This window comes from Nerophis ophidion, linkage group LG18, assembly GCF_033978795.1.
Source record: "Nerophis ophidion isolate RoL-2023_Sa linkage group LG18, RoL_Noph_v1.0, whole genome shotgun sequence".
Taxonomy (NCBI): domain Eukaryota; kingdom Metazoa; phylum Chordata; class Actinopteri; order Syngnathiformes; family Syngnathidae; genus Nerophis; species Nerophis ophidion.
The window spans coordinates 38017034-38036123 of NC_084628.1; the positions used below are offsets into that span (position 1 = coordinate 38017034).

At 39.5% G+C, this 19090-nt stretch overlaps 1 protein-coding gene across 1 annotated transcript in view; it reads right to left on the reverse strand.

The window, feature by feature from the left end:
* The window catches only part of arhgap32a (Rho GTPase activating protein 32a), a 112504-nt gene that overhangs the window by 49934 nt on the left and 43480 nt on the right, over window positions 1–19090 (reverse strand). Inside the window, 2 exon segments of the mRNA XM_061878078.1 lie at window positions 10388–10472; window positions 10662–10753. Of these exon segments, the coding sequence (XP_061734062.1) occupies window positions 10388–10472; window positions 10662–10753 (177 nt within the window).

Consider the following 19090-nt stretch of genomic DNA (forward strand, 5'->3'; position numbering starts at 1 on the left):
GGGGTGAGACTTATACTCAGGAGCGACTTGTGTGTGAAATTATTAACACATTACCGTAGAATATCAAATAATATTATTTAGCTCATTCACTTAAGAGACTAGACGTATAAGATTTCATGGGATTTAGCGATTAGGAGTGAGAGATTGTTTGGTAAACTTATAGCATGTTCTATATGTTATAGTTATTTGAATGACTTACCATAATATGTTAGGTTAACATAGCAGGCACCTTCTCAGTTGGTTATTTATGCCTCATATAACGTACACTTATTCAGCCTCTTGTTCACTATTCTTTATTTATTTTAAATTGCCTTTCAAATGTCTATTCTTGGTGTTGGGTTTTATCAAATAAATTTCCCCCAAAAATGCGACTTATACTCCAGTGCGACTTATGTGTTTTTTTCCTTCTTTATTATGCATTTTCGGCAGGTGCGACGTATACTCAGGAGCGACTTATACTCCGAAAAATACGGCATGTATATATATATATATATATATATATATATTTATTTATTAGGGGTGTGGGAAAAAATCGATTCGAACACGAATCGAATCGATTCAGAATCTATTCTTATTTTTTTTAAATCGATTTTTTAATTTTTTTTTTTAATTCTTCTTCTTTTTTTTCTTTTAATCAATCCAACAAAACAATACACAGCAATACCATAACAATGCAATCCAATTCCAAAACCAAACCTGACCCAGCAACACTCAGAACTGCAATAAACAGAGCAATTGAGACACAAACACGACACAGAACAAACCAAAAGTAGTGAAACAAAAATCTTGTCAACAACAGTATCAATATTAGTTATAATTTCAGCATAGCAGTGATTAAAAATCCCTCATTGACATTATCATTAGACATTTATAAAAATAATAAAAAAGAACAATAGTGTCACAGTGGCTTACACTTGCATCGCATCTCATAAGCTTGACAACACACTGTGTCCAATGTTTTCACAAAGATAAAATAAGTCATATTTTTGGTTCATTTAATAGTTAAAACAAATTTACATTATTGCAATTAGTTGATAAAACATTGTCCTTTACAATTATAAAAGCTTTTTAAAAAAAAAATCTACTTCTCTGCTAGCATGTCAGCAGACTGGGGTAGATCCTGCTGAAATCCTATTTATTGAATGAATAAAGAATTCTTTTGAATCGGAAAAATATCGTTTTTGAATCGAGAATCGAATCGAATCGAATCGAAAAAAATCGATATATCGAATCGTGACCCCAAGAATCGATATTGAATCGAATCGTGGGGCACCCAAAGATTCACAGCCTAAATATATATATATATATATATATATATATATATATATATATATATATATGGATCAGCACCAAAACAGTCTATTTATCGATGTCCCTAGTTTTTGTGTATTGCATCAACTAAGTAGCGTTGCATTCGAGCGCAGACCTCTGCCAAGGCTAAACAATCCAAATTTGGAACAGCATCACATTGTACACCTTTAAAAGAATACAGTTTCATCTGCACCTTTAACCAGCCGATAAGCAAAATGACCCCAGATATGTGCCAAGCAGGGAATTTAAGGAAGCTCGGAAGTAAAAAAAAAAAAGTTGACATCAATACTGTTTTGATACGCGATTATCATCACAAAGGCTAACCATGCTGCCGACCGACACACGTGCACATTACCTGGAACTAGGCAGCTTTGCCTTTGTCCTGGACCGCCACAAAGCTCCAAAAAAGCAAAGTAGTGTCTACAAGCATCCAGTTTGATTTTGTGATGCACCTCACCGGGGATGGACAATTAACAACATCAGTATGAGGCGAGGATGCTTCCTACTTTGTCTTACCCCCTTTTTCAATCCCCTTCCCTCCGTGCCGGTTCCAACATCCCCCTCCCCCTTCCTCCCTTACCCGTCTCGCTCATCCCTGCCTCCTCTCCTCCTAACAGCGGTTCTTTCTCCGACCACAAAAGGAGCCTTGGCAGCAAACGGGAATCAACGGCAACACGGGAGCTCATCGCAGGCGAAGCTGCAAAGACCCGACCGGACTGGTGATGCATTCAGGGCTGGATAGGAGATAGGAGCTGATCTAGAGTGGGATCAGGCAGAGTCAGCCCTCGCGGTCTTTGTGTGGTTTGGTGGTTAGGATACACGGGACTTGATCTGTGCATCCCCCTTCCCCCCCGCGCCGAAGCCTGGCAGCAGAGACATCACAATGGGTATTTTGCACTACACACTAGCATATTGGCAGCATGTGAAAACCTCCTGCCTCATCCTCCTCTCTTTCAGTGAGTCTCTTTACTCGACGCTGCTCTGGAAGCACCGGGTTCTGCAGAAACATAACTGCTGCCCTCTGCTGGCAAAAAAAAAGGAACTTCAGGGAGGGTAAGCAGCTGATTGACTGAGAAGCCACATCTGCCTCACCACCTCTTATCGGTGTTGGCGTCAGGGGCGTCACTAGACCTAATACTGTCCTGGGGCACACCTGGGGCACAAATAATTCATGTGAGCATGCAAAGCGCGCAAGCAAAAACATTTTTAGCACTTATTTATCATAAAAAATACATAAATAGTGCTTTAAACTATGAAATCATATCAGATGATGTTGTATGGATCTTTGATTAACCACCTGAAATTAACTAATGCATTTGACATACTTGTGCACTTTTTTACTCCAGACTTCTAAACTGCTACTGGTAAAAGCAAAAAGGAAGAGCAATGAATCTTTTTGAAATATATATTGCAGTAATCATCTGAAAATTTAACATCTACAAAAGAAAAACAAAAAATAAAGCACCCCTACATCTCTGGGTTCTTTTATATTATTTAATTTCCATTTATGGCAATGTGGCTAATCCTATTTCAGATACACAAAACTATAAAATATACACAAAACAATAAAGCCACAGTAGTAGAATAAATTAACAACTGTTGTGTGTCTGTTCAGGGAATCATTTTCTGAGAAGTTAACTGTGACGTCTCCTTTTCATTTTTGCAAAGTGTTCAATCACTCTGGACAGACATGGAAATATTACAGTAACTGTTACACAGTTGACCAGTGGTTCCCAACTGCTGGGTCGTGACATAAAAGTGGATTGTGTGTCATTTTCAGTGAGTCGCAGTCAGATGTGTGCATGAAAAAAAAAGTTTAGGGAAAAAAAATTTAATTGTTGCAACAAAACCAGATTATTTTAGCCTTTTTTTTAGTGACTATTAGTGAGTATTTTAGCAAAAGGCAAACCGACTAACAAGTTGGAGGAGGACTCAGGACAGACATGGAAATATATTTAAAAAAAATCTAAATGGGGGCAACAAAAACCGATATTTTTAGCCATCTTTCTGAAAACAAATACAGAAATGTTACTATTTTTTCTGGAAACAAAACCAGATGCTTTAGCTGTAGCCATTTTTCTGGTGACAAAACAAGATTATTTTAGTCAAAGTCACACCGATTAACAAGACAAGTCTACTGTGCTATTTTTCTGTGAAATAAACTTGAATGATTTAAAAATTGGCTCACGACTTGATGATATAGAAAATTGTTTTTCTTCCTGAAGATAAACCATTTGAGAAGGACTCAACTCACACATGCTCACTCCAAATCATCATTGATGCAGAACCAGCAGACAATAACCAACATGATGTTTCATGTTGATTGGAAATTCCCCCGACAGCTTGTACAGCAAATGAATATGTTTGTCTTGATACAAGGAATAAAGTTAGCTAACTTAGCATCAATTTAAGACAATGATGTTGCCTAGCTAGCTAGGACTTCACTTACATCTCTCATTCCTGCTGCTTCTTCTCTGCTGCGGGCGAATAACTTTCTAAAATCCATCTAGGAGTTACAGTTTGAGTCAAATAAAAATCAAATTTTTACTGGGGCACTGCAGATCAACAGTGGGGCACGTGCCCCAGTGAAATATGTCTGGCGACGCCCCTGGTTAGTGTTAACACACTTTTTGTATCTTTTTACGCATTGAAATCAGAAAGGACATGAAAATCTGAAATTTTTTATTAATTTTTTTTCTACCGCCTGGTTTGCTTTGAAAAATATTTTTTATGGAAGACTTTGCATATTTTGTGTGTTTGCCATGAAAAAAATAAATTAAAAAAACGTTTTCTTTGACAAAAAAGGGCACAAACAACAACTTGGAACTGACGGCGATGAGGTGGCAACTTGCCAAGGGTGTTAGAATGGACCCCATGAAAGTTTAAAAGTAGCATATATTAATTCAGTATGAAGAAGAATGTTTTAATGTAGACACATAGAATCATCATACTGCTGTGATTATATGCATCAAGTGTTCATTCAAGGCTAAAGCAAAAATATCCAGATATACATGGTGTATCGTCACATGGCCTGCAAATATGGAGATATTAATAAAAGGCCATATCGCTCAGCCCTATGTGGGACCCAATTTTTATGACTTGATGGGGTCTCCAGGACCCCATTTTGAAAATTCCTTCCTTTACACCTACAAGCACGATATGGAAATGTTCCCAATAGCGCCTTGACTGACATGTCCCCACCTTTCCTGTTAGCTTTGTTACACCCCCTAATTATGAGACTCTTGAACGCATCATAATAATCCCCTCAATTCCCCCCCAAAAATGGATTAAGTGGCTGGAATATAAAAACAATATAACATACATCCATAAACGTGGATGCATATGCAAAAGTGCAATATATTTATCTGTACAGTACGTCGCCACTGGACTCTAGAGCAATGGAGACGTCTTCTCTGGACTGATGAATCACGTGTTTCCATCTGGCAATCTGATGGACCAGTCTGGGCTTGGAGGTTGCCAGGAGAACGCTACATTTCGGACTGCATCGTGCTGAATGTAAAATTTTGATGGGGATTAATTATGGTCTGGAGTTGTCTTTCAGAAGTTGGGCTTGACCCCTTAGTTCAAGTAAAATGAACTTGGAAATGCTCCAGGATATAAAAACATTTTTGGACAATTCCATGCTTCCAAAAATGTGTGAACAGTTTGGAGCGGGCCCCTTCCTCTTCCAACAAGACTGTGCACCAGTGCACAAAGCAAGGTCCATAAAGATATGGATGACAGAGTCTGGTGTGGATGAACTTGACTGGCCTGCACAGAGTCCTGACGTGAACCCGATAGAACACCTTTGGGATTAGTTTCTCCCTTGTTGTACTGATTAAAAATATTTTTAAATTTTTCAACAGTGGTACAAAAAAGATCAATTAGAAACATACATAATGTTGGCTATAGAAGACACCAACCCTTAAATATTACAATTCAATTACATGGTGCATTTTGCAAACAGCTACAATTATGCACAAAACAAACTATAACCTGCTGATGTACAACGATTCTACTAAACAAAGGAGGGGAAATACACTATATTGCCAAAAGTATTTGGCCACCCATCCGAATGATGAGAATCAGGTGACCTAATCCCTTGGCCCGGCCACAGGTGTAGAATGTCAAGCACTTAAGCATGGAGACTGTTTCTACAAACATTAGTGAAAGAATGAGCCGCTCTCAGTGATTTTGAGTGTAGAACTGTCATAGGATGCAACCTGTGCATAAAAAAGTCCATAAAGACATGGATGACGGAGTCTGGTGCGGATGAACTTGACTGGCCTGCACAGAGTCCTGACTTGAACCCGATAGAACACCTTTGTGATGAATTAGAACAGAGATGGCAACCCAGGCCTTCTCCACCAACATCAGTGTGTGACCTCACAGTTTTTTCTGATTAAAATATGTATTTTGATTTCTGTAATTTAATTGTTTAAATATTGAGGTTTTAATCAAGATATTTATTTCATGTACTTTTACAGCTGAAATTTTGAGATATTTAACTTCTTCCTTGTACTGATTAAAAATATTTGAGCGTTTTCATCAGTGGTACAAAAAAGATCAATTAGAATAATACATAATATTGGATATAGAACACACCAACCCTTAAATATTGAAATTCAATGACTTGGTGCATTTTGCAAACAGCTACAATTATGCACAAAGCAAACTATAACCTGCTACCCAATGATGTACAACAATTCTACTCAACAAAAGAGGGGAAATACACTATATTGCCAAAAGTATTTGGCCTGCCATTGAAATGATTAGAATCAGGTGTCCTAATCACTTGGCCCGGCCACAGGTGTATAATATCAAGCACTTAAGCATGGAGACTGTTTCTACAAACATTTGTTACAGATTGGGCCGCTCTTAATGATTTCCAGTGTGGAACTGTCATAGGATGCCACCTGTGCATAAAGGTCCATAAAGACATGGATGACTGAGTCTGGTGTGCATGAACCTGACTGGCCTGCACAGAGTCCTGACTTGAGCGCCTTTGGGATGAATTAGAACGGAGATTGCAACCCAGGCCTTCTCCACCAACATCAGTGTGTGACCTCACAGTTTTTTCTGATTAAAATATGTATTTTAATTTCTGTAATTTAATTGTTTAAATATTGATGTTTTAATCAAGATATTTATTTCATGTACTTTTACAGATGACATTTTGAGATATTTCGTTTCTTCCTTGTACTGATTATAAATATTTTAGCATTTTTCAACAGTGGTACAAAAAGATCAATTAGAAACATACATAATGTTGGATATAGAACACACCAACCCTTAAATATTGAAATTCAATGACTTGGTTCATTTTGCAAACAGCTACAATTATGCACAAAACAAACTATAACCTGCTACCCAATGATGTACAACAATTCTACTCAACAAAAGAGGGGAAATACACTATATTGCCAAAAGTATTTGGCCTGCCATTGAAATGATTAGAATCAGGTGTCCTAATCACTTGGCCCGGCCACAGGTGTATAATATCAAGCACTTAAGCATGGAGACTGTTTCTACAAACATTTGTTACAGATTGGGCCGCTCTCAATGATTTCCAGTGTGGAACTGTCATAGGATGCCACCTGTGCATAAAGGTCCATAAAGACATGGATGACTGAGTCTGGTGTGCGTGAACCTGACTGGCCTGCACAGAGTCCTGACTTGAGCGCCTTTGGGATGAATTAGAACGGAGATTGCAACCCAGGCCTTCTCCACCAACATCAGTGTGTGACCTCACAGTTTTTTCTGATTAAAATATGTATTTTAATTTCTGTAATTTAATTGTTTAAATATTGATGTTTTAATCAAGATATTTATTTCATGTACTTTTACAGATGACATTTTGAGATATTTCGTTTCTTCCTTGTACTGATTATAAATATTTTAGCATTTTTCAACAGTGGTACAAAAAGATCAATTAGAAACATACATAATGTTGGATATAGAACACACCAACCCTTAAATATTGAAATTCAATGACTTGGTTCATTTTGCAAACAGCTACAATTATGCACAAAACAAACTATAACCTGCTACCCAATGATGTACAACAATTCTACTCAACAAAAGAGGGGAAATACACTATATTGCCAAAAGTATTTGGCCACCCATCCAAATGATGAGAATCAGGTGTCCTAATCACTTGGCCCAGCCACAGGTGTATAATATCAATCACTTAAGCCTGGAGACTTTTTCTACAAACATTAGTGAAAGAATGAGCCGCTCTCAGTGATTTTGAGTGTAGAACTGTCATAGGATGCCACCTGTGCATAAAGGTCCATAAAGACATGGATGACAGAGTCTGGTGTGCATGAACTTGACTGGCCTGCACAGAGTCCTGACCTGAACCCGACAAAACACCTTTTGGATGAATTAGAACAGAGACTGAGAGCCAGGCCTTCTCCACCAACATCAGTGTGTGACCTCACCAATGCACTTTTGGAAGAATCGAAAATCCCTATAAACACACTCAACAACCTTGTGGACAGCCATCCCAGAAGAGTTGAAGCTGTAATAGCTGCAAAAGGTGGACCCACATCATACTGAACCCTATGGGTCAGGAATGGGATGGCACTTCAAGTTCATATGTGAGTCAAGGCAGGTGGCCAAATACTTTTGGCAATATAGCGCATGTTGAATAGGACGGACCAGCCTTCAGGGACATTCCTCTCTGAGTCACATGCTTCTGCTTCAGATGAGCCCTACGTCACAATGCGCATGGTAGTGACATGAAAAGGCAGCATTTGAAGGAGCCTTTTAAATAAACACAGCCTCTGTGTGCCGCTACTTTAGAATCAAGCAGCAATTCAGGCCAGCGTTATTAAAGCTAACCCTGCTGGTATGTAAGGGAACAAAAGCGCTGTGAGGGGAATGCAAAGACCATCTTAAAAGAATGCAACATCAACATGTAAATAGTAATACAGTAATACAGTATGCCTGTAAATCGAAAAGCCCAGATGATCAGCTGAGACGGAGGTTTTTGAAAGTTCTTAGCTCAGAGAGTTTAGTTTATATTATCACCTAAAAATACCGGATTTTGGTAGCAGCAAGTGCTTTTCATACCATAATCTATGCTTTTGGACATAACAGAGGCAATTACGCAGTATTTACTGTGTAATCATCATGTATCAAAATCCTCCAATGACTTCATGTGGAATACTGTCAAGGTGGATTAAGAGATTAGACCTAAGAGGCCTAACCCACTGCATGAGTGGGAAAAATAGGCTCAATAAAATATGAAAAAATATAATGTTTCTGGGCCTGAAAGCCATTGATCACAAACAAGTTATACATACAAGACATGATATATATTTTTTTTAAGTAACAAAGATGCATTTAAGTGCCTTTGTCACAGGGCAGGGGTCGGGAACCTTTTTGGCTGAGAGAGCCAAAAGCCAAATATTTCAAAAAGTATTTCCATAAGAGACATATAATATTTTTTTCAACACTGAACACAACTAAACGTGTGCATTTTTAAGTAAAACCAACATTTCTAGGATATAAGAGGTCTCTTATTCTTTGTAGGGAGCGTGGCCTGCAGGCCTGCAGCGAACTGGGGTGTGCCAGGACAGGCCTCGAAATCAGCGACAGGTGCGTAGATGGTCCACCTGGGTCTTGTTATCTAATCACCTGTCGCTCTGTTCATAGGCAGCAGCCAGTAGGAGAGACGGGGTTGGGGCTGGAGCCAGAGCGCAAGCGAGAACGAAAGACAAAAATACAATTGCTGGACACCAACTGAGAGACTTATTGAAAAATAAAACAATATTGTAACCCTGAAACATGCTCTCATTTCGGTGCTTGGTGGTCTGAAGAACCCCCAGAGGGGCAAAGCCAACACTAACCAATAATAAATAAATAACTTCTTACCATTACGCAACTTTTTGAACAGGTGCAGTAGAAAACGGATGGATGGAATGAAAATGTAAGAGAATATTTTATATTTTGAACGTTATGTTTAACACTGTGATAACAAGTGGAATCATTCATTACTTATCATGTTAAGCAATGTCAGCTCGGATTTATCCGAGAGCCAGACGCAGTCATCAAAAGAGCCGCATCTGGCTCGCGAGCCATAGGTTCCCTACCCCTGTCATAGGGCTAGGCAACATATGGAATAGACTCGATGTATCGTGGGTTTGAGTCTGTGCGATATAGAAAATGACTATATCGTGATAGTGGAGTATACGTTCTCACGCAGTTGCTTTTAGCTACGGGCATTTACACTGCAAGCTCTTCTCACTCTTGCCTGTCTCTAGTTCTCACAGAGACATAAAATAATTGCGACCTCTTACATACGTCACACATGTATACACCCTCGCGGAGCAGACAGGTACAGTGGGGCCTAAAAAGTATTTAGTCAGCCAGCGATTGTGCAAGTTCTCCCACTTAAAATGACGACAGAGGTCTGTAACTTTTATCATAGGTACACTTCAACAGTGAGAGACAGAATGTGAAAATAAAATCCAGGAATTCACATTGTAGGAATTTCAAATAAGTTATTTGTAAATTATGGTGGTAAATAGGTATTTGGTCAACCATTCAAAGCTCTCACTGATGGAAGAAGGTTTTGGCTCAAAATCTCACGATACATGGCCCCATTCATTCTTTCCTTAACACGGATCAATTGTCCTGTCGCCTTCCTTAGCAGAAAAACAGCCCCAAAGCATGTTTCCACCCCCATGCTTCACAGTAGGTTTGGTGTTCTTGGGATGCAACTCAGTATTTTTCTTCCTCCAAACACGACGAGTTGAGTTTATACCAAAATGGATACATGGATGATACAGCAGAGGATTGGGAGAATGTCATGTGGTCAGATGAAACCAAAATAGAACTTTTTGGTATAAACTCGACTCGTCGTGTTAGGGACGTGTGTTAATTCCACGACTGTATATATCGGCATCGGTTGATATTGGAATCGGTAATCAAGAGTAGAACAATATCGGAATATCGGCAAAAAAGTCATTATCGGACATCTCTAATACCAACGTTTCATTTTTATAGTGCTGTTCCTTGAGAAGATACAATGGTAAATGTGAGAAAGTGTTTTTTTAGTGGAGCTCACCTCAACGTTCCCAAAGTCAACAGTCTCATAGTGGAAATGGGCGCAGTCTTCCAGGCGGGGAAAGTGACCTCTGGGGAAGGTCAGCCTGAAAACAAAAGCACAATAGCATCACCTCATCGATATTCCACACATTGATGCTGTGATGACAAAAACGAAAGGCCCTGCAGAGGACGCGGGTGCCTGAAATGATCGTGCCAAACATTTTATAGCTCTTCGTCTCACTGGCCTGGATAAGTGACCTGGTTTACCGCCCATAATAGCAGGGAGCACCTACTTCTTCACGTTCTTGACCTTCATGCTCGCTGTGCTGACGCAGGACCTCAGGAGGGGCTCGGCCGGACGCTCCGTGATGTCATTGCTCCTTACCTGCCCAAACAGTGAAAGCATACATTAGACCTAGCGCTTATGTTGACCATCTAATAAAGCATGGGTGCAATTTCATTTGGCCCTTGAGGCAATATCAAATTAACATTAGAGCTGGCCCGCCGGTACTATACAGCGGCATTGCCGCTGTAACACTGCATTCGCCGCTAATACTCATACTTGCCAACCCTCCCGATTTTCCAACCATTCTCCAGAATTTCTCCAGATTTCTACCCGGACAACAATATTGGGGGCGTGCCTAAAAGGCACTGCCTATAGCCTTGTCTACAATATGTTGTCACGTCCGCTTTTCCTCCATACAAACAGCGTGCCGGCCAAGTCACATAATATATGCGACTTATACACACACTTAAGTGAATGCCAGCATATTTGGTCAACAGCCATACAGGTCAGACTGAGGGCGGTCGTATAAACAACTTTAATACTGTTAAAAATATGCGCCACACTGTGAACCCACACCAAACAAGAATGACAAACACATATCGGGAGAACATCTGCACCGTAACACAACAGAACAAATAACCACAACCCCTTGCAGCACTAACTCTTCTGGGACACTACAATATGCATCCCCCGCTACCACCTATCCCCACCCAGCTCATTGTTATTTTATTTTAAGATTCATTAGCCTGTGTTGATATTTAACTCAGAAGGTTGCAAATAGAAAAGAGGCATTAAATGTTTTATTTAAATTTTATTTATTTTACCATTGATGTTTTTTTTTTTGTTTGTTTTTTGAAAGTTGATTTTGCACTTTTAAGTTAAATAAGTATTGTTTGTTCCATATTCAGTGGTATAGCAAATCAGAGTAGCAAACTGAGCAATAATTAACGTTGTATTCATGCATTTTCTCTTGCTACTTCAAGGTTTAAATGTTTGATTTATTCGTTATTGTTACTTTATTTTCAAATGTATTATTAGCCTGAGGAAAAAGTTCATTTTGATATTTACCTCAGAAGGCTGCAAATAGAAAAAAGGCACTCAACTTTTATTTAAATTTTATTTGACATGCCATTGATATTTTTTAATTATTATTATTTGAAACTCGATTTTGCATGTCACACTAAAGTTATATAAGCCTTGTTTGTTCAATATTCAATGCAAAACTTGTTTGGGTCCTTATTAAAAGGTTAATTTGTTCAACCCTTGGCCCGCGGCTTTGTTCAGTTTAAAATTCCGGCCCACTCTGTATTTTAGTTTGACACCCCTGGAATAAAGAAAATACTGCAAGCAAGTTATGTTGATGTAATCAAAGGATGTGAATTCAGCCTTTGTTTGTGGGTTTGTTTGCCAATTAGCATAACTACACTATGTAAACATCAGCAAGTACTCAGCCATTTCACACCTGTCAGTCCAGTCCTAATGTCTATGAAGCGCAAAGTTGTGTAGCCTACAGACAGACTAACAAACCAACACAGAGCTCTACACTTTGTTTTCGTACTTATAATACAGTACTATATTTTCTCTTTTCAGCATTTGACTAACAATTACCACCACTTCTGAATTAAAATATATATATATAAAGATATTTTGTGTTTAGATGTCCAAGCTGTTATGTTTCACCTGGAGTTAGCAGCTCTGTTAATTATATTGTGTTCATGTACTGTACTCCTTCTGTCAGAATAACTGTATCTAAATTATCACAAAACTTTGTGTTTCAATGAGTTTCCAGCGAGCAAACAAAAGCTGTCTTTGATCCGACCAAGCAAAAGGCTTGTAAAACTCCGCTGTGTAGGATGGGAAGCAACACGAAGGTGTTCTGTTTCTTTCAGAAAGATATTGTCTTGACCCGAGATCTACAAAGCGAAGAGGAAGCAGGACCAGACTCCCCTCCAGGCACCGCTTCTTTGAACTGTTGTAACCAAAGTTGATGGCTGTTTTTGACCCCAGGCCCTTAGAAACAGCTGATGCCATGTAATCAGTAGGGGTGTAACGGTACGTGTATTTGTATTGAACCGTGTCGGTACGGGGGCTTCGGTTCGGTTCGGAGGTGTATCGAACGAGTTCCACACGGACATATTAAGTAGCGTACCGCACGTTGTGTAAACAATGCACACTAAGGCACCATGAATTGATTTACGTTGACCCCCGACTTAAACAAGTGGAAAATCTTATTCGGGTGTTATCATTTAGTGGTCAATTGTACTGAATATGTACTGTACTGTGCAATCTACTAATTAAAGTTTCAATCAATCAAAAAACAACAACACACGGCATGCTAGCAGCGACCGCGGGTTAGGATAGACTGACCATACTTCCTATTTTCACGGGATATGTCCTCTTTTGCGGGGCTGTCCGGGTGGAGTTTCTTAAATGCCTCAAATGTCCGGCATTTTAAGCTAGGGTTGTGTGTATTTTCAAAGTACATTCAGGATTAAGAAGGGTTTAAAAATAATAATTTGTGTGCGCAACAACATCCGTGAGGGAGGGGCAGAGACAGAGAGAGCGAGACAGTTATAATAAACGTGCATGCGTCGCCAGGCTCTGGTTTTTACTCACAGATTTATCCGATTGTATTTTTTATTATCTATAGCAGGGGTGTCAAAAGTGTGCCCCGGAAGCCATTAGCCCACAGCTAATGTTTTGAAGGCCCACCGCACATTCTAAAAATTCTATTAAAATAAACAAAAGCAAACAAAAGTGAAATAAAAAAGCTTAAAGGCTAAATGTAATTTAGAAAAAGTTGCCTCGTTGACTAATAAAACAAAGCTGGTTTTTTTTCTTTCAAACTGTCATTGCTCAAAACATAATTTTGAATCAAAATTAATGTTATTATGAATTATTGACCTATCCAAGTTTCCGATTACTTCACATCAAATATTGCACTAAGAAAAATATTTTGGGTGGAATATTTTGCAAATTTGTTAAATAAATAACCCAAAAATTTATATTTTGTTGTTTTCTTACTGTACCGAAAATGAACCAATCCGTGAGCTCTGAACCGAGGTACGTTAAGAACCGAAATTTTTGTGTACCGTTACACCCCTAGTAATCAGGCAACGTCCAAATAAAAGAGGAGACGTACAATCTTTTGCCAGAGCTTGGTGAGACTGTACAAGAGTACAGCCTGGACGTCTCTCCTCAATTGAGCCAAATTTCATTCTGTCTCAGTTTATTTCCTTGCTTCTTGTCTTGTTTAATGGATGTAAATATTGTTTGAACCTGACATCTTCTTTATTGTCATAGTCTACACTGCTGAAGGCAAAAGTGGTTGCTCGCATTGTCACTTTTTAAAAGGTTCCTTTATCAGTTCAAACTTGGCTCTATGACACTGTGCTTTATCGATTGTTTGCATGGGGTTATGTCACAAGTCTAGAGCATGTTTTTGACAATTATGACATTAACTATCAAATTTTAAAGTATTATATTTATACACCAATTAAAACATATTTAACCTTGGCATAGAGATATACTCAACCAGCAGGATTGTTTTCCACAATGACTTCCATAGAACCAATATAGTGCATTATAGTATTGCCATAACATGTGACAACACCTTTTATATTGCAGCCTAGATCTCACATTAATGACACATCGATGACATTGCTAATTACACACAGCATCATGTGGGAGTGACTGCATGTCTTAAATCACCATTTCGCAATGATTGTAGCTATGTCTGTGTGTACAAACACAAACACACACACACTCACAACACACACACACACACGTCCAAATAGTGATGCATGTAAAAATGCATTATTTCTTCCACCTCTGATATACACAAACATATTTGTGTGTGTATACTATATATATATATATATATATATATATATATATATATATATATATATATATATATATATATATATACATATATATATATATATATATATAAACAGTCGTACACACTTATATACACATACGCATTTAAAAATATACACAAAAATACATTCACATACCAGGGTTTCCCACACATTCATTTATTTGTGGCGGAACGCCACGAAAGAATTACGGCCGCCACAAATAAAAAAATAAAATAAAAACAAAAACAAAACAAAAAAAATAAATATATATATATATATATATATATATATATACATATATTTTTTTGCCGGCTTTTGACTCGCTCGACCGCTCATAAAAGCAATGGGACTCTGTCTGTGAATGGAGCTTGTAGTTACATATTATATAAATAGGTAAATACTATATAAATATGTACTGTATATAAATATGTACATAAAGTGTTGTAATTATATTCCAACTCTGCATTCTTCTTGGTCATCGCCGCCGCTGCCAACCATTTACCACCAACGGTTACTTTTAGACCTCCACTCCAGATCACACCTCACTCCAACCCACTTCTCCAAAGTGGGTTGGCTCAGGGTGGAGGACAGAGTCAAACAACTTGCACTGACCCTAGTCTATAAAATCCGCTACACCTCCCTGATACCGAAGTACATGTCAAATTACTTCCTTAACGTAAATGACCGCCATAACCACAACACCCGGGGGAGCTCCACAAACCACGTTAAACCCAGATTCCGAACTAACAAAGGTCTTAACTCATTGTCTTTCTATGCCACATCAATGTGGAATGCACTCCCAACAGATGTAAAAGTAAGTGCATCTCTATCCTCCTTCAAAACCGCTCTAAAATAACACCTCCAAGCAACTTCAACCCTTTACTTTTGCAAATTGCAATGATGGCGGCGCCCGGACGGGCTGCGACACTGCGGAGCTCTTGCTGAAGATGGAACATTTGGCGGAAATGCCGGACAGTTCTGCAGACTTCATGGCTGGCTCGCATCGTGGTCACTCCGTGATCACGTACGACCGCCAGACACTTCTGGATATGGACATATCGGGCCGTTTTGGACTGATAGACGCGGGCTTGTTCGACGTGCTAACTAGCATGGGAATACGTCGGCGGCTACATCCAGCGGCCTGTGAAGCAGCGGAGTCTAGTAGCAGCGGGGGCCGTCTACGGAGCAGACGCCAGCGGTGTGATCGGAAACGCGGATGCCGAGCGGGGCTTAAAACAAAGCAGAAGGCTAATCCCCACAGAACACCACTTCCCTCCATCCTGCAGCCGGATTTAAATAAAAGATGCCAGACTACTGGTCTGGGTAAGGAGTCAGTTAAATTAGAACAAGTTTTTTCTGCTTCAGTTTATCAAAGCAACAAACAAACAATCGGAAAATCCCCGTTACTGAGGTGGCTAACCATGATGCGTGCAGTTTATCAAAGCAACAATCAAACAATCGGAACATTCCCGTCGTATCAATTCCTAGATACGGTCGTAACTATACTAAATGCACTGGGCATAATAAACACAACATTATTAATATTGCTACTACGGATAATTTGATCAAAAATTCCCTAAAACAGCCCACTACCTATAATATAGGTTTTTTAAACATAAGATCATTGTCCCCCAAAACGTTGTTAGTTAATGATATCATCAGAGACAACAATCTTAACGTCATCGGTCTCAGTGAAACCTGGCTTAAACCAAACGACTTTTTTGCGCTAAATGAGGCATGTCCTCCTAACTTTACACATGCGCATATTGCCCGTCCGCTTAAAAGGGGTGGGGGGGTCGCACTAATATACAACGAAAACTTTAACCTTAGTCCTAACATAAATAATAAATATAAATCGTTTGAGGTGCTTACTATGAGGTCTGTCACACCGCTGCCTCTACACCTGGCTGTTATCTACCGCCCCCCAGGGCCCTACTCGGACTTTATCAATGAATTCTCAGAGTTCATTGCTGATCTAGTGACACACGCCGATAATATAATCATAATGGGGGACTTTAATATCCATATGAATACCCCATCGGACCCACCGTGCGTAGCGCTCCAGACTATAATTGATAGCTGTGGTCTCACACAAATAATAAATTAACCCACGCATCGCAACGGTAATACGATAGACCTAGTGCTTGTCAGGGGTATCACCGTTTCCAAAGTTACGATACTCCCGTATACTAAAGTATTGTCCGATTATTACCTTATAAAATTCGAGGTTCAGACGCATGTTCGTCAAACTAATAATAATAATAACTGCTATAGCAGCCGCAACAATAATGCTGCCACAACGACAACTCTTGCTGACCTACTGCCCTCGGTAATAGCACCATTCCCAAAGTATGTGGGCTCTATTGATAACCTCACTAACAACTTTAACGACGCCCTGCGCGAAACCATTGATAACATAGCACCGCTAAAGTTAAAAAAGGCTCCAAAAAAGCGCACCCCGTGGTTTACAGAAGAAACTAGAGCTCAGAAATTATTATGCAGAAAGCTGGAACGCAAATGGCGCACGACTAAACTTGAGGTGCACCATCAAGCATGGAGTGATGGTTTAATAACTTATAAACGCATGCTTACCTTAGCTAAAGCTAATTATTACTCAAATCTCATCCACCGTAATAAAAACGATCCTAAATTTTTGTTTAGTATGGTAGCATCGCTAACCCAACAAGGGACTCCTTCCAGTAGCTCCACCCACTCAGCTGATGACTTTATGCAATTCTTTAGTAAGAAAATTGAAGTCATTAGAAAGGAGATTAAAGACAATGCGTCCCAGCTACAACGGGGTTCTATTAACACTGACACGATTGTATATACGGCGGATACTGCCCTCCAAAATAGTTTCTCTCGTTTTGAGGAAATAACATGAGAGGAATTGTTACAACGTGTAAATGGAATAAAACAAACAACATGTTTACTTGACCCTCTTCCTGGGAAACTGATCAAGGAGCTCTTTGTATTATTAGGTCCATCAGTGCTAAATATTATAAACTTATCACTTTCCTCGGGCACTGTTCTCCTAGCATTCAAAAAAGCGGTTATTCATCCTCTTCTTAAAAGACCTAACCTCGATCCTGACCTCATGGTAAACTACCAACCGGTGTCTCACCTTCCCTTTATTTCAAAAATCCTCGAAAAAATTGTTGCGGAGCAGTTAAATGAACACTTAGCGTCTAACAATCTATGTGAAACCTTTCAATCCGGTTTCAGGGCAAATCACTCCACGGAGACAGCCCTCGCAAAAATGACTAATGATCTATTGCTAACGATGGATTCTGATGCGTCATCTATGTTGCTGCTCCTCGATCTTAGCGCTGCTTTCGATACTGTCGATCATAATATTTTATTAGAACGTATCAAAACACGAATTGGTATGTCAGACTTAGCCCTGTCTTGGTTTAACTCTTATCTTACTGATAGGATGCAGTGTGTCTCCCATAACAATGTGACCTCGGACTACGTTAAGGTAACGTGTGGAGTTCCCCAGGGTTCGGTCCTTGGCCCTGCACTCTTCAGCATCTACATGCTGCCGCTAGGTGACATCATACGCAAATACGGTGTTAGCTTTCACTGTTATGCTGATGACACCCAACTCTACATGCCCCTCGGACTACGTTAAGGTAACGTGTGGAGTTCCCCAGGGTTCGGTCCTTGGCCCTGCACTCTTCAGCATCTACATGCTGCCGCTAGGTGACATCATACGCAAATACGGTGTTAGCTTTCACTGTTATGCTGATGACACCCAACTCTACATGCCCCTAAAGCTGACCAACATGCCGGATTGTAGTCAGCTGGAGGCGTGTCTTAATGAAATTAAACAATGGATGTCCGCTAACTTTTTGCAACTCAACGCCAAAAAAACGGAAATGCTGATTATCGGTCCTGCTAGACACCGAACTCTATTTAATAATACAACTTTAACATTTGACAACCAAACAATTAAACAAGGCGACACGGTAAAAAATCTGGGTATTATCTTCGACCCAACTCTCTCCGTTGAGGCACACATTAAAAGCGTTACTAAAACGGCCTTCTTTCATCTCCGCAATATCGCTAAAATTTGCTCCATTCTGTCCACTAAAGACGCTGAGATCATTATCCATGCGTTTGTTACGTCTCGCCTCGATTACTGTAACGTATTATTTTCGGGTCTCCCCATGTCTAGCATTAAAAGATTACAGTTGGTACAAAATGCGGCTGCTAGACTTTTGACAAGAACAAGAAAGTTTGATCACATTACGCCTGTACTGGCTCACCTGCACTGGCTTCCCGTGCACTCAAGATGTGACTTTAAGATTTTACTACTTACGTATAAAATACTACACGGTCTAGCTCCATCCTATCTTGCCGATTGTATTGTACCATATGTCTCGGCAAGAAATCTTCGTTCAAAGGACTCCGGCTTATTAGTGATTCCCAAAGCCCAAAAAAAGTCTGCGGGCTGTAGAGCTTTTTCATTTCGGGCTCCAGTACTCTGGAATGCCCTCCCGGTAACAGTTCGAGATGCTACCTCAGTAGAAGCATTTAAGTCTCACCTTAAAACTCATTTGTATACTCT